Source organism: Mercenaria mercenaria, chromosome 19 (assembly GCF_021730395.1).
Source record: "Mercenaria mercenaria strain notata chromosome 19, MADL_Memer_1, whole genome shotgun sequence".
In the NCBI taxonomy this organism is placed as follows: domain Eukaryota; kingdom Metazoa; phylum Mollusca; class Bivalvia; order Venerida; family Veneridae; genus Mercenaria; species Mercenaria mercenaria.
In genome coordinates this window covers 27,330,564-27,347,644 of record NC_069379.1, presented here as the reverse complement: position 1 = coordinate 27,347,644, position 17,081 = coordinate 27,330,564, and the positions used below count along the sequence as shown (strand labels likewise).

The 17,081-nt window shown below is 32.4% G+C and overlaps 1 protein-coding gene across 2 annotated transcripts; it reads left to right on the top strand.

The window, feature by feature from the left end:
* Positions 1 to 1,001: 1,001 nt before the first annotated feature.
* Positions 1,002 to 16,628, top strand: LOC123541737 (cytochrome P450 3A18-like). 2 transcript variants are annotated; one of them, XM_053531724.1, is made up of 14 exons: positions 1,002 to 1,877; positions 7,463 to 7,604; positions 9,343 to 9,439; positions 10,203 to 10,255; positions 10,482 to 10,578; positions 10,780 to 10,902; positions 11,335 to 11,432; positions 11,827 to 11,978; positions 12,289 to 12,404; positions 13,362 to 13,622; positions 13,846 to 13,937; positions 14,217 to 14,354; positions 14,599 to 14,761; positions 14,926 to 16,628. In XM_053531724.1, exons 2-14 carry the CDS (start codon positions 7,531 to 7,533, stop codon positions 15,001 to 15,003), a joined length of 1,542 nt encoding a protein of 513 aa, XP_053387699.1. In that variant the 5' UTR covers positions 1,002 to 1,877; positions 7,463 to 7,530; the 3' UTR covers positions 15,004 to 16,628. The 2 variants fall into 2 exon arrangements, with proteins under 2 accessions (XP_053387699.1, XP_053387700.1); XM_053531725.1 differs by lacking the exon at positions 1,002 to 1,877 and adding an exon at positions 3,747 to 4,014.
* The last annotated feature ends 453 nt before the right edge of the window (positions 16,629 to 17,081 follow it).

Genomic DNA, 17,081 nt, shown 5'->3' with positions numbered 1-17,081 from the left:
TTTCCTGTTAAACTGATCGGTGATACTACAATATTCGTATTCTATCAATTAAATATTTATTTACCTTAAAATCCTGACTAAAGTACGTATAATGATATTTTTATTGAGCTGGAAGTTCAATACAAGAATGAATAAAAGTATTTATCTGTTGTTATTAATATTTGAAACGTTTTCTACCTAATTCATTGACTTCAGTGCTCGGAAAGTATGTCTGGTTTGAAACACACAGGGGCATGAAGTTTTGACATATTTGTTAGCAAACCAATTTGACCACGGTTTCATCATAAGTAAAGTTAAATTTTAGTAAATACATTTCATACTTTCTGATATAATCTCACTGTGAGACCAAACTTCTGATAACTTTTAGAAGAATAGTTTCGACCATTATGTAACCCTTTTAGGCAACCTTTGTGATAGATTTAAATTATTCAGGTGTCAAACGCCGACGTCTACATATGAAAATAGCTTAAATAATACCTTTCATATATTGAAGACTGAATGTGAAACGCTTTAATGATCATGAAATACAAAACATAAAATACAAATCATAAAATACAAAACATAAAATACAATACATAATAAAATCTGCAGTAAAATCCTTTGGAAGCATAGAACGCAACCAGATAAAAATAATTGCAAAACTTAATTCAGTTGTTTAGCATAATAGCTATGATACTTTTTTCGTGATTACTTTCGATAAAAGACTTTCCCAAACCAGGATAAAAAGTGTCTTTCCTTCCCACTTTAATGATAGCTTTGTCACAAGATGGCTTAGTAAAACAGCCATCTGCACTCTTCCAATAGAGGACTGAAGATGAAAAAGTACTACAATAAAGAATCCATAACATTGGTCACATAGCGTAAATAGACTTGATACGAATGTAGAATTTAATCAGATACGCTTACACTAAAATACTTAATGTACTTATCAGTGATCTAAATGTTGATAGTTACAAGCCCCAGTGGTAAACTGTTAAATATTTCAATGGATATGAATGGTATAAATTAAAGTGTCATCATCGAACCAGATCAAAAGTTTTTACTACAGCTGACGATTTCTTACGAAAAAGACGATATCCCAGTACGGGATAAATATTTTTGCCGACGCTATCCTGTCATTGGATAGAGATTTGCCGACGATATCTCTTTAAGGGATAAATTTGTGCCGACGATATCCTTTTATGGGATACAGATTTGCCGACGATATTTTCAACGGGATAAATCTTTGCCGACGAAATAATTGACCGGATACAGTTTTGCCGACTAGATCACTTTCTGGATATTGTTTGACGACGACATTAATTGTTGACTGTTTTTATTTACATCAGATAACTAGAATCTCAGTGTACAAAAGTGATTAACATAGAAAAAAATGAGGAAATGACTACAGATTGTTGAACATTTTGTGATACATAAGGCGTCTTTTCTTATTGCTTATTACAACATTTTCTATCAAATATTTTAGGAATAGTAAATGAACATGTCAGAAACATTGATATGATGCAGCCAAAAATCGGTATATGACCTTTCCACTATTGAAACATCGATGAAAGGAATCGAGACAACGCGCTTTTAGGTTGCAACTATTGTCTCTTGTGAAATATTTTAACACAATTCCAGCGTGGAATACAATTCAAAGACTAAACCTTCTTCGTTAACTTTTTCCTCACCTTTTGACATAATATTCGTGCCAGGAATTTATTTATTCTAATTTTCGGGTATAACAATCATCGGTATTGGAACTTAAATAATATTTTCTGTATCGACCTTGTCAGTCACAAACACCATATAGAAGTATAATTCAGATACTAGAAAACTGCGAACTGATTCAACCCCACAAGATGCCAGATATATCAATGTAGAAAGCTGATGAAAAGGTAACGCAATTATCAAACATTTATTTACAAGGACAATTGGTAATTCTATTGTTAAAATGTTTCAGTTCTATTCTTCAGTTATATTAAGTCTTAAGCAGTAACGATAACTATATGAAATTAAACCACCCAGGAGATCATTCCAAAGCATAGAAAGTAACCAAGAAATATTATTACAGATTTGGGTTGAATGGGTGTGTTTATGAGAGGAAATTAAAGTGCAACACTCCCTACATATTATGCAGATAAATTTGATGGACACAATTATACCAAAGTTGTAGTATGTAAATAAATAGACGCTTTAAGTCTTAAGGTAGAAAAGTAGAAAACACGTTATACATAGTAATGTGTTATTTTCGTCTGTGTTTCTGCTAAATTATTTTTTCTTGTTTCTTTGCCCTACTATTCTTTCGAATTTGTACTGTTAACCTAGTTTTCAGTTTGCACAGTTTTGTTCAAGAAGAAGCGTAACCGCGTGACGTTCGTGCATTTAGTAATTAAATATTAATATACAGGGAAGGATGACCTTTAAGTTTTCGTTCATCGTTGGAAAGGATGTCCTTAATGACTGTTATAACGTTCTGTAACTCCAGTAAAATGTTTGATATCTCGGAAATGTACTAGATTTACTTTATCCCTTCCGCTCACTACAAATTTTGATAATGTTTGTACTTAAAACAATTTGATTAAAAAAACGAAAAAAAAACCGACACGAAATAAAAGTATATATTCCTATACCAGTCTCAGTATTATCAATAGTAAATTAACGAGGACCTAAGATAAACACAGGCAGTGCGCAAGCGTTAAGTATTATCAAAAATTTGTGTACTTTTATATATCTGTTAAATACTATATCGGTAGTTGGTGACCTTCAAGCATGTCGTTGAACTTAACAAAACGTTGTGTCTTTTAAAAGGTCGGTCAGTATCGTGGTAGCAAGCAGGAAGTAAAATAATCAAGGGTCGTCTGGTTAAGTTTAAGAACTTTGAGTCAATTTAAACATCTTAGAGGTATGGTTCTCCACACTATACGAATGTTCCCAATGTATTAACAAAATAAAGAATTTACGCGAACGCTGTAATATGGCCGTCGTAATGTTAAGGGATAGTACATTATATTGGTTTGTTTTAAAGGTACATTTAGCACGTTCGCAACGAATAGTTCATGCTCTTTCTTTTATAATGAAATGATTTTTTTTGTAAAGTATGATGAAACAATTGTGTTTGGAATGTTCATTGCTGAACAGCATTCTATACTTACTATTTAGCACAATACGCAATATGTAAACCGTTTCTGCGCAACTGTATGGCAAAACATGTTGATTTTTAAAAACAATTGCATTAATGTTTCGTAGTAAAACTTTTGCAAACGTTTCTTTGTGCATGATGAAACAATTGTTGTTTGGAATATTCATTGCTGAACAGCATTCTATACTTACTATTTAGCACAATACGCAATATGTAAACCGTTTCTATGCAACAGTATGGCAAAACATGTTGATTTTTATAAACAATTGCAGTAATATTTCGTAGTAAAACCTTTGCAAATGTTTCGTTGCGCAGACATGGAAACTAAGTAATTCATTCTTTAAATATATTATTACACTATCTGATAACCATATACTAAAGTTTCGCTTGTTAATTCGAGAGCTGTATTAAATTCTCACCCCTTAGTGGATTTACTTTCCTCAACAAGCTAACAGGATTTTGCTGTCACTTGCTTATAAAATAAAATTATTTAATGTAGAATTAGCATATCATGTCATCAAGTATCATTTTCTGAATGAAATACCGGCGACGATAACTACTACAGCGTAAAATATTTATGATGAAGATATAAATACTAAACTTATATGTTGTAAGGCTAGTTATTCTTTGCAAAGTGCAGTTGCACACACTATTTTAACAGTTTCATTTAAGTAGATAGCAAAATTTGATCCTATTAATTGTACATTGTTATGTGTAATATATTAATCTAAAAGCAGTATTTTGTGTGAAAAGTATCATATGAAAGGAGTGTTATTTGAAATGACTTAACATCAAAGCTAAAATTACAACTTCGTTGTTCGGGAGCTAAAATAAATGTGCCAGAAGTTTCTATATAGGCACTAAGTTTGTCGATGGATTTGAAAGCTGTTGAGGTAAAATTAATCTAATTTCTTGTTCATATTGATTGGACAATGTTTCTCTTGCATATAACTTATAACATCAGACATAGAAATATGAATTTATTTGAAATGATGTATATTAGTATAATTAATTTATTATTGTACAACTCAAAAATATCTCATTTTGGTTCATAGTTCTTAATGTCGATGCCATTTCTAATACCAAACGTGTATAGGTCAGCTCCCTACAAAAATTATCGCACACAGAAACACATTAAAATTTTAATAATTTTCCTAGCAATTAGTGTTTCTAGATTTAAAGATATGTATTGAGAGGAATTTAAAACAAAACATATTGTTGAAATTGAGTTTCTAATAAGCAATGAGACATTTAACCATATTATATAGTCTAGGTATTCTGATAACGGCGTGTCGGCATGTGAAGATTGTTTTCGAAAAAAAAGTGCAGTACTAGAATAGGTCAGACTGATTGGAAGAGAATGGACTCTCTTATTACTGAAAAAGTAAAGAGCAGTGCACATGAGCAATGTTCATACTGTTAGAGAATACCTTGGTATTGTTGTTAACATAAAAATACTGGATTTTTTTAATTAAAATGCAGTGGCAATAAAATATACTGTTGAAGACAGTTCTGTTGTAGAGATTGTAGATACAAGTACAGATACTCCTCCTAGAAGGAGGAATATCAGTAAAATTACGAAACAAATGTAATTTGCAAATACGTGGCTCTGATGTTGTGTTTGAGGTGCTCTGTGCTTCCGAGAAATCTACCCTTACCTATTATCTTTTTTATGGGGATTGCTATAATAACTAAAATATGAGAGTATATTTATCACATGTTGTAGTGATCTATTAATATTTCGGCTGTTAAAGAGTGTGGTAAATAAGAAGTTTGTGACCTTGACAAAAGCAGAATTACATCTCGATGTAAACCCAATATTGGCCTGTGTCACCAATATAGGTCAGACGTCACGCTAACTGTACTAATGGGATTTGCTCTATAACATAAGTAGAACAATCTTGGATAATACGGACCTCATTAATGCATGATTTAAAGGTAGTTGTTCTCATTTAAGCAAAATTGTGTAACTTATATCACTTTTCGTATGTTCTGTTAAAGATTTATTTAAGGAACAAAAAGACTAATTTCACAGTGCAAGATCCCTATTACAAATATGTGCTTTATCAATGGTACCATTAATATTATTGATTCCCTAAATATGAAACAATTAAATCACAGGTACTTGTTTTATGTCCTTATAATTTTTAGGTTGCATTTTCATTAGATAGACATCGGGATATCTCAACAATCTAATCGGAAAGGCACATTTTAAGTGTTTAGCTTTTGAATTCACATTTTTCAACATGTCGTGAATAGACAGAGGGGTTAATAGTACTTTTTTCAAATTTACATTTTTAAAGGATTTCAGGTTTCAGGTTAAGACACAGTTGTCAATGCAAATTTCACAACATAATCATTATGTAAATTACTTCTGTATACACTTCTGTTAAGTACTGAGGGAAAACAAATAAATAAATATTATCAGATGATAAAATCGTTGAAGATGAACAAATCCATTACTGGGTCAAAGTCTGGTTAACCACCTTTAATTCACAAGCTGCATTTGCGTTTAAAATCAGCTTGATCCATATCTAGAATGCAAAACAATTACGGGTATCTGTTTACGCAGGATATCTTACTGCCACAGGAACGTCGATATTAATATGTGTATATTTAATGTGTAGTTTATCTTAAACATGTTAAAACTAGATCTATGTACAATACATGCTTTAGTGAAAATTACAGGTGCAGGTTGAAAGTCATAACATCTGCTATTATCTGTTACCAATGCAAATATAAGTAAAATCTATATTACTTTTTTCTGCTCAGCATCAAATTGCATTAAACTGGCCGCGGCGAGGCCGTGTCTGACAGTATTTTTCCGAATATTGGAATATTTATTGTTTCACGATTATTCTTATATAGATATGAGCCGTGCCATGAGAAAACCAACATAGTGGGTATGCGACCAGCATGGATCCAGACCAGCCTGCGCATCCGCGCAGGCAGTCTGGTCAGGATCCATGCTGTTCGCTTTTAAAGCCTATTGGAATTGGAGAAACTGTTAGCGAACAGCATGGATCCTGACCAGACTGCGCGGATGCGCAGGCTGGTCTGGATCCATGCTGGTTGCATACCCACTATGTTGGTTTTCTCATGGCACGGCTCATATAAATGAAGGATCCTGAGAACATGTCCAATAGGAACGGTTTTATTATACTTAAGGGAACGCAGCAAGAGGGAATAACTTCATGTTATATATGAGGTTGTTAAATAATATTACATCGGTGTTTATACGTCAATTTGTCAGATTCAAGAATTATTTTGGCAAATAATTAAAATAAATAAAATGAGGTTTCTATCATGTTCAAATCATTTACTATTTTATTTCTTTTATATTCTAACAAAAAGTCGATATCATCCTTCTCGAAAAATGGAATTTGACAAATGTTTTGTTTCATGTGCAGATGTAGGCAGTGTAATAGACGTTCCAGTAGAATCTCAACGAGCATGAAGCAGTATAAGTCAGACATGTAGTTGCTATAACTGGCTTCTATTATATTTGAAATTTGAGCCGCGCCATGAGAAAACCAACATAATGGATTTGCGACCAGAATGGATCCAGACCATCCAGCGCATCCGCGCAATCTGGTCAGGATTCGTGCTGTTCGCTAACGGTTTCTCTAAATGCAATAGGCTTTGAAAGCGAATAGCATGGATCCTGACCAGACTGCGCGGATACGCAGGCTGGTCTGGATCCATGCTGGTCGCAAAGCCACTATTTTGGTTTTCTCATGGCGCGGCTCATTTATTTGTTGAATAAAGCTTATGAGTCCCCAGTATTTAAATATGTTATAACAAGATCAAAATGTATAATACAAGAATACACACACATAACAGATGTGCCATGTCATCCGTAAGGTTTAAAAATACACCAAAATTGGATGAAATAATTTGACGGAAATCCTTATGTACTCTTGTAGTAACATAATGAATGTACTTTCTGTTCAAACAAATACATTATCTGTCAGCAATACGTGTAAGGTAAATAAACTTATTTCATTTTATTGTTCACATGGCCATTCATAGAAAGAATTAATAACACCGCGGAGTCATTCAGAGGCGTTCAAACAGTGGAAACAATTCCTGAAATTACAAGGAACCATTTACAGATACAGACTTCTGTTATGAATGGAATATTGTCGTGAAAGAGCTGACTACGTCATAACTCTGTTAACCAATAGAAACTTTTCTGACTCCAAGAGTTCTCTTAAAACTACGAGACATTGACTACATTTTCCATTCAGAAATTATCTGCATCACAGAGCGTTTGGTGTTGCGACTGAATAATAAATATCAGATTTTTAACGATTTGTAATACCATTTCTTTGATTAAAGGAACACAAGAACTAAAGAAGTATTTTCTCTGAGTGAAGGATTTATCAGCGTATTTGAGAGCGAACAGAATGTCTTTCTCGTTGGAAGTTAATCCGTATCTGGTCTTGGCTTTCCTCGGAATGTGCGTTGTCTTTATATACAGGTAAGTCGTTTCGAACATTACTTAATCTACTTTGATATATGCAGAACTGCATTTGGTGAATTGCTAGAAATATCCTTTTCGACAGTAGATGTTTTAAGATCTTAAAATATTTCTTTACTATATGTATTCATTTTCTGCTGGGATTATAGATAAACAATGAGAAATGAATAAATAAATAAATAAATAAACAAATAAATAAAAAATAATAAATAAATAAATAAATAAATAAACTTCAACCTACTCTATTAACTGATTCTAAGATAAAAATGATAAATAAATGAAATATCGATAGCATACCTTTGTACGACCGATTGCTATATTTTTCACTATTATGATGTAATTGATACAAGGAAAGCTTCAAGTTAAATCAAAGATATGGACAGACATTTACTTTATATCGTTTCCAGTGAGCAGCGTCTTCTTTATATTCATGGATTATTTCATTATATAAAGGGAATGAATTACATATTTTTTTTATTTAAGTGTCAATTTGAAATATATATATATATATAAAAATGAGTTACTTTACTTATATTGAAACAGAAACTGAGTTAAGTTTGTTTTTAAAAAAAAAGAGAAAAGAAAGTAATGATTTTATTATACGTCGGTCATTATTTAGAAGTGTAAAAGTACTTGATATTATGAGACAATCAAACTTTTAAGTACAGATGGGAATTAAATGGTATATCACGCGGGTTGCTTTTTCGTGTCTCTTCATGTCCGTTTTCTATTTTTATACCGAGTGCTTATGTATTTTTTTTATGATGCACACACTCAGCCGTTTATGATAAGTTCATGTTTGCAAGGACAAATCCCCTCTTATCTTCAGCGTATTCTATGGAGAGAGTGAGTCAAGCAATATCTGTTTGTCGCGTTGTTTAGGATTTTCCGTTACTTTACTTTTAACCTTATTTAAACATTAGTTTTAGTGGCCGCCCAGTTACAAAAATATAATCATTATGTACTGTTATAACAGTGATGAATAACTGTTGAACACGCAGTTCTGTGTGGTGTGTTTATCTTGGGTACAAAAAGGGTTTGGTAAGACAATTTTAATACTGCTATCCCTGAATTAGGTGTGTTTCGATAAACAACCTTTAAAGTACATTTGAATATCAATATAATGAATGGCACAGCTGTAGTATTATTGCTTTCCAAGTAACTTGCATCTCCATTAACATGCACTCTGTATGCTTCATTAAATACTCGGTATATGACCTTAACCACCATTTAAGGGATGAGTTACCATTTTACAGTGAAATCGTAAATAAAGAGCGCTGCAGTATAGCAAAAACGTATGTAAATGGAACAGCCAATTTAAATAGCAGTACGGACTACTGAAAACGTTAAATAGCACAGTAAATCACACTGCACTTCAATTTAATTCAAAGAAATTAAATATTTTCGAAACCCGAATGTTTTACATTAATGTACCCAAAATCGAAGCTATTACTATATTTATGTTTTATTTTGATATTGTTTGATACTAAATTTAGTTAAACCTTGAAGCCCAAATATTATTTCAAGAAAAAAAACTCTACCCAGAGCGCGATCAAGGACATATGAAATTCAGATGTTAACATACAAAATATTTTACAAACATGGTACATGGTAGATACATACTCTACCCAGAACGTGAACAAAGGTTACAGAAAAGAATATTTTGCATACAGATTTATTGTAGATACATACTCCACGCAGAACGTGAACAAAAGTTTCAAACATATTTTACTTACAGATATATGGTAGAGACATACTCTACGCTTGAGAAGCTTGGTATACCAGGACCTAAACCTGTCTGGATATTTGGCAACGTTCTGGAGTTCAAAGGAAAGGTAAACATACAAAGTACTTGTGACACGTGTACTTGTGACGTGTGTAAATTCCTCAGTCATTCATAACAGTATGTCATAATATAACAACAAATGTTTAGAAATAAAATAAACGCCGAATCATTTTAAAGTACCTGAAAATGTCTATGATACTTCTTTTAGCTGTAGTTAAATAAAGAGTGATAAATTAAAAAAAATTACTCTTAGTGTACTATTAAGGCGAAACAGGTTGACCTTGATAATTGCAATAAAGGTAACTAAAGACTGTTTCATATTTTTATATTCGAAGTTATATTACTACATTAATATAAAAAAGCCAACATTATGTCAGCCAACGATCAACTGAAAAGGTTAAATGAACTATTTAAAAGACATTTTGCACGCTTGGCCGCTGTTTGTATTTGAAGTATTTACCGTTACGTTTAACTGATTACTGCGGACAGATAGGTAAATAGTATATTTCAGAACGATCACACTTTGTCACCGCATTATTAAACAGTTGCTAACGCTATCCTAAAACCTCTTATAGGGACTCTTTAAGACAATATGCGTTTCCAACAAGGTAATGGTTAAGTATTTTTATATATTCAGTTGTAAGTAATACAACAAGTCAAGTGTTCAATGCATTATTCAGACTTATCAACTTTCATTAATTACAATGGAGCTCAAGGAAATAAGTCATTTTGTAACAAAATAGCAGTAGTGATAATGAAAATAATTAAGAAGAAAAAGAACAAAAAAACGAACTTTTATTTTGAAATTTCAGAATGTATTGCATGTGTTCGATGACTGGAAAAAGAAATTCGGAGATGTGTATGGGTAAGATAAATTCTTAAGTGTCCAAGTAAAAATTCAGTCTTGTTTGTAATAATGAAATATTTTAAATACATATGAATATCTATCTGTATAGAAACAGTTCGTTAGTTTTGATAGAGAGGTGCACATTATGTTAATTTGCACGCGTCAGTTTAAGAAATAAGTTTAAACTTCAATTATGTAGTTTATTTCTTTACACATTTTATTTCTTATTGTCTTATATTCATAGATTTTACGAAGGCTTTCGACCAGGCATTGTTGTCAATGACGTCGACTTTGCCCGAGACATTCTCAACAGACATTTCGAAAAATTCTATATCCGCACTGTAAGTATGAAATATATCTTGTGAAATGAATCTATATATTTGTATATCTATAAAATTAAGATTAACTTTGATATTAGTTGAATTAAAACCTTCAATCTAATACATCGCATTTAATACAATCTAATACATCGCATTTAATAATGTTTACAACATAAATTCGTACTGAAAATTGTTTACCTGAGTGCATAAACTTTTTTCCAGAGTTATCGCCCCTTCGTGTATTATCCGGATAACCTCCGCCTTATTGAAATAGACGGAGAACATTGGAAAAATCAACGTGCTGTGTTAAATAAGTTGCTGAATTCTACGGGTATTTTAAAACAGGTAAGCTCTTTCTGCCCATAGGTAGCTACCTGAAATATAAGTATATTGTTGTAATTTTAGAATACAATGAGTGGTCATCCATCCCGTTTGTCAGTTATCATCAATTTTTCCTTTATATAATCATTGTAATTCATGATGATGACGATTTTATCAATACCAAATGCGACAATATTATTTGTAAAGGACGGCTTTAAAGCACAATTTAATTGAGAATTTAAATATTTATACATATTGAATTGTTAATTTACTACAGTGCATGAAAGCAAGAAATTACCAGGATTACTCCCATGTGAATATTTAAACTCATTTCGTCATCTTCAAAGCCAGTGTACTAAACTTTTCACCAAAGTTTATTGATAGATCTTCGTTTAAATTGATTGGTTTTCAATAAAGTCGAAGTTATATATACTCGGTATTACATTTTTGCTACAGGTTGTTCAGAAAATGCGAATTTCCTCAAACAGAATGCTGCATCAAATGTCAGAGGAATTGAAAAATGCAAAGGAAAATGAAGGAATAAACATTTCAAAGTAAATATAACATCTCACTTGGATTGTTTAGAAATTGAGCGTAAAGAAAATATCTTTCCAATTCAAACATACGTTTAACGCTACACGTCTTCCATTTAGAATTTCAGGAAAGTTGATTGAATCATTTAAAGACAGATTGAATGAAGCTGAATTAATATATACTGAATCGTCAAAGATTTGATCTGTGTATTTTTCTGACGTCCTTAAATTACATAAAGGAAAACTAGTGACATGATATTGTAAGACAACACAGGTTTTATTGTAATGGTTATCAGTATATATACAATTATGAATATCACGTCTATATTTTATAAATTGACCAATGACGAGAGATCGTTTTTCATCTTTATGTGTTTTACTATCAATGATAAATGGTTATTTTTTTCTAATTAAGGGTAATAGATAGTTACGTGTCAGAAGGTGTCATGCGTATTGTATTGGACATGGATGAAGAACAGCTTGCGAAGCATCACGATTCTATATATAACTACGAGATTGCCAGTAATTGGTCAGCATCAGCGGAAAACGAAGCTAGTGGTTTAGCACGTGTGTATTTTTGCAATAATTTTATGCTTACGTTGCAGAATTATGAATGCCAAATTACATAACTGGGATAAGAGACTGAACTATGGTCAGCTACAACTAACACCTTGCTGAAAGTTTGCAAATGATCTGAAATGTTGAAAATGATCGTCAAATACACCCTCTTTGTTAAACTTGAGCCAAGTGACTGACCTTACTTAATATTAAAGAACCGTTCCCACAAAATACCATATAGCATACCATTATTAAAATGACCAAACATTGCATTCTTTTGACAGGTACTTTATATAATCTGTATTTATACAATTTGCAGGTTTATTTCCAAGTTTGACACCACTACTGAAACTTGCAGACAAGAAACATAGAGAGTCTCATGAAGAAGTAGTAAACATTCTCAGAGAATATCTGAATAATACTCTTACTGGTCAGGTACGTATTTTACCTTAAAATCTCGTGTTCTATTTTATCCAAACATGGAATACAAAAGTGTACGAATTTTGAAACGCTGAATCAAGGACAAATATCAATCTTGAACATTGACATTTTCCAATAACATAGCCCTAAAGCAGTGCTTAGATGTATATGTGAGTAAAATGCTAAGACAAATAAACCATATAGATAACTAGGACAATGAAGGAACCGGCCCGGTCCTGTCGTGTCAGAATTACATCTGTTAACTGTGTAAATAACCTCATTCCTTACCTCCACCAAATTCCAACACCGCCTCATTCTCGTTAGCTCTGAGAATTAATTGCTCAGTACTTTCAGTTTTGATATTTGACTATGTCCTATTTTAAATTTTGTAGAAAAGGTTGGAATGTGGTCATTCCCATTGCATATTTGTCCTTGATATTATTTGTAAAATCTTTCCCTAGATGTTATCAAAGCTTTAAGCATAATTCACTTAAATGTACTTAGTTGATTCAAATTCACTGATATAAAATACAAATGTTGAAATAACTGAATAGATATAGAAAAAAATAAAGAGAAGTAACGGATAAAAGAGCAATAAATGTTATTTTAAACGCCGGGACACATAGGTGAGATAAATATAAAGTACTTTTAATAAAATTATTCATTTTGTATGTGTATGGATTTAATGTTCGCTACGTTAAGTTGATATCTGACATCAGAATAATTTATTGCATTATATAGAACATAATTTAGACAGGTTTTCATATTAAGACAAAAAATGATTTGTTGCTTCGCAACGATTTTATTTAAAGGACCTTGTCAGCTGACTGCTGATCTAGTAATGACACACTAAACAATTGTGTTCGCCGATCACGTTTTCAGCATATCCGCTGCTGAGAAATTGACGTTGTACAAAATTCAAGAGGCAAAGCAGAAGTACTTACACATAGAACGTCTTGTATTTATTTTCAGAACAACAATAAATTGAAAGACGGTGACCATGTCAGCTTATTATCTTTTCTTCTCTCCTCCAAAGTGCTCTCTCGGGATATTGACGGAAGTCTTTTCCGTCGGGGGTTGACGACGGACGAGACAATAGCTCATATAACGTCATTTTTGAGCGAGATGTATTCAACGACGACGGCGGCCATACAGTTCATTTTATATGAACTTGCGTGTAACCAACACTGCCAAGATAAACTTTACGACGAAATCCACCGCATTTGCGGGAAGGTGATTATGCTAACTATTTAGCTACAGCAAACTACACAACTTTTTCTTTTACACATTGCAAACAAAAGATATCGTGTTAAATTTTACATAGTTGTAAACGACCATTGTTACATCATTACAAGGTTGCAATATAGATTCTGTTCTATTACTCATGTATTTCAAATGTCGATTTTCTAAAAGTATATATTGATGTATTAGTATAGTTTTTAAACTTTTTTTTCAGGATGGAAATTTCTCATTGGCGGAGTTACAAAAGTTGGAATATTTGGACATGCTCTTCAGTGAAACATACCGTCATCATCCTGTCGCTCCTGGGTAAGTCAAATGACTGACAAATCATATGTTGGTAAAGCGCAACGACTCACAGAAATCCATATTTTACTTCCCATTTGCATATAAGTCTACGTTTGTTGACGTTCAGTAAATATCTTATGACTATCGGCGTTACGTTTCCGATTTGTTGTTGGCTCTGTTCTTTATGTGGTCCATGTAGCTACCAAGAATTGTAAGTGTTTTTTTTTTTTAAATTTTTGAGACAGTTTCTTTGAGGTATTTTCTTATATCTACAAAAATGTATTGCCTATTTTTTTCCAGTTTGTCACGTGTCTGTTCGGAAAGCTGTACAATAAGGGGCGTGACGTTTAAGAAAGGCATGGTAGTCCGCGTCATGACGAGTCCAATGTACAACGACGAACAATTATTTCAGGACCCGGATAAGTTCATTCCGGAAAGGTATTTATGTGTTCTAATCTGATGTAGTTATTTTTCATCTAAACTAAAATACAATTAATAACATGGATTTTATCGACACATGTGTCTCTTCCAGGTACCATCAATCAATTTTGGTTGATTTTTTATCACTGTTTTTTTTTTTTGTTACTGAAGGAATTTTTGACAAAAACGTTATTAAAGTTATTAAATGTTATTAAAGTTGCAGCGTATATTCAATACTATATGATATAACTTCATTTTTTAGGTTTGCCAGACAAAATAGACTAGAAAGTAATCAATACAGTTTTCTTCCATTTGGGCAAGGTCCAAGAATGTGTCCTGGACAAAAGCTAGCAATGATAAAAGTGAAAACTGCAATTATAGACATTATAAGAAACTACACGTTAACAACTTGCAAAAATACCGAGGTAATGATTAACACCTTTTTTACATTCATTTGTACACCTTTGGGATTTTAAATTATTGATAATAAAAACCTTTGTCTTTATTTAATTCGTCAATGTATTTCTATGACTACATCATATGTTCATTTTTCCTTTAGAATTTGATGCACTTTCCATTTTATTTGCAGATTCCTCTCAAAGAAGCGTTACGCCCCTCTTTGACACCAGCAAATGGAGTTTGCATTACAATGAGTAGACGATTTTGAAGTTTGTATAATGCGCCTATTGTGAATCTCATTCATGTATACTGGATACGATCTCAGCCAATTAACTTATGTCTGTATATCAATTGTAATACTCATGATATAAACATAATGGACATTGCAGAGAGGTTCCTAAAGAAACATACTTAACATGTTGAAGTGCTTACAAGATTTGAAAAAAATGGAACTTCTGTTCATGCTAATGAATAAAAACGTTAGAATATTGTAAGGACGTTTTCAATTTTAGTCCAGATAGTTTAAATCTGGTATACAACGCTGAGGGTGTTCACCTCTAAGATTACATACTGTTTGCTATGAAAATGTGGTTCAAAGTAGTTAACTGATAGATGTTTGTTGTAAATGTAATTTTGATGTATATCTATTATTCCAGGTAGTTATATACATTACTGCAAACAGATAATATCGTTTGCTATCGTGATAAATTTTCATCTAAATTACATACGTGTTCTTGTAACGCCTTAAGTTTTGTTTAGTGTAAAATTTATGTTAGATTTTGCTTAGATCCTGTTGAGTTTTAAAGTCACAATTTTAGATAATGTGGCAACTTTGTAGCATTTGATGACAAAGGAAGACCTCATGTGCTCCCGGGCATTATTTCATTTGAGCGGGCACCTTCAGGTTGGTAGAAACACTCCACTGGGTGGTGTCCTCGGCGAAATAATTTGTGAGGTCTATAACCCACAGCGGGGTGGGGCAAGAAGTGATTTGAAGTCAGAGAACATGGAAGCCAGTGACCTTAATGACTTGGCGAAGGAGGCCCCGCAGTATCCTAAAACATAATATATGTTGTAATGGATGTTTGAAGTATCTGAAACAATCTAAGTGACAGATGATATATAAATGATTCAGTAACTTTAAACTAATATCATTTATAAAAACACAGTAAAAATGGAAACCGAGAAAGTGAAATAGATATAAATTGCGTAGAATGGTTAAAGTCAGCTAGTTACAAATGCATAGAAAATTGCAAAAAACAGTATAAAACTAATAATCGAGAATGGATAAAGTCAAATCGTTACAATATGCGGCATTCATGCAACAGTGTCAGTGTTAACCCTTAGCTTGCTGCAGGCGAATTTAACAGCCTTTGCAAACAGCTTGGAACCAGATCAGACGCCGATTAAATCGGCGTCTGATCAGGTTCCAAGCTGTTTGCTACTCTGACAATATTTCTTCCAATTTTGGAGCAAATTGAATGAACTTTACAATTTTAGCAGACGACATTTCCAGCAGACGACAGTTTATCTAGCATGCTAAAGGTTAATGAACATCCGGTGCACGTGTATGTACCGTGCAAGTATGTAAGTTTGATAACGCCTATAACAAAGTATCAAGCTTACGTCGTTAGTATTCCCACAAATAAGAGCAACACTTGTGAATGGATTTGTAATAAGAGTCATTCATTGGAAATGTGTTTTTGACTGTGATAGTTTATTAAAGTTTGTGATGTATTTTCGTTAAGTTATAAAATGACTGCTGATTATAATGTTATATGTGAACTGGTGTATAAATGGAGAGATATCTATTTACCTAGTCCACCTGCCCAGTGCTGGTTTCTTAGACAACTAAAAAATTGTAAAATGTGAAATAAAATTTCTAAACTAAAACTGTGTTTGTTAAATGGTGTAATTTTATATGGTTTGACTGGTTAAAAAAATTACCATTGAAAGCATGAGAAAAATACATACTATACAGATACAGCTTTAAGCCGGAACGTAATTTGAAGTAACAAATTTATGTTTGAAATTCTCCCGTTGTCGTTTTGATTGATGCATTATCATATTATCATATTATCATAATCGTCCCCAGGGCCATTATCTATAATGACATCGACGTTAACGCGGAAAGTTTACGTCAGTAAACAGAACAGAACAGAACAGAACATACCTTTATTACCTCGGAACTTGTACATAACAGTTATTTCAGTATACAATGCAAAAATAATATTCAATTCAATTCAACATGACATGGTGATATAAGCATGTACGAAGTCAAATAGCATATATAATTTTATCATGGTTGTTGTTTTGTAAATCATTCAGAAAGATGATTAAATTACA

Coding starts and splice junctions, on each gene's coding strand:
- LOC123541737 (XM_053531724.1), top strand. CDS start 7,531: ATGTCTTTCTCGTTGGAAGTTAATCCGTATCTGGTCTTGGCTTTCCTC. Junction 7,605..9,342: donor TGCGTTGTCTTTATATACAG/GTAAGTCGTTTC, acceptor TTTTACTTACAG/ATATATGGTAGAGACATACT. Junction 9,440..10,202: donor TTCTGGAGTTCAAAGGAAAG/GTAAACATACAA, acceptor TTGAAATTTCAG/AATGTATTGCATGTGTTCGA.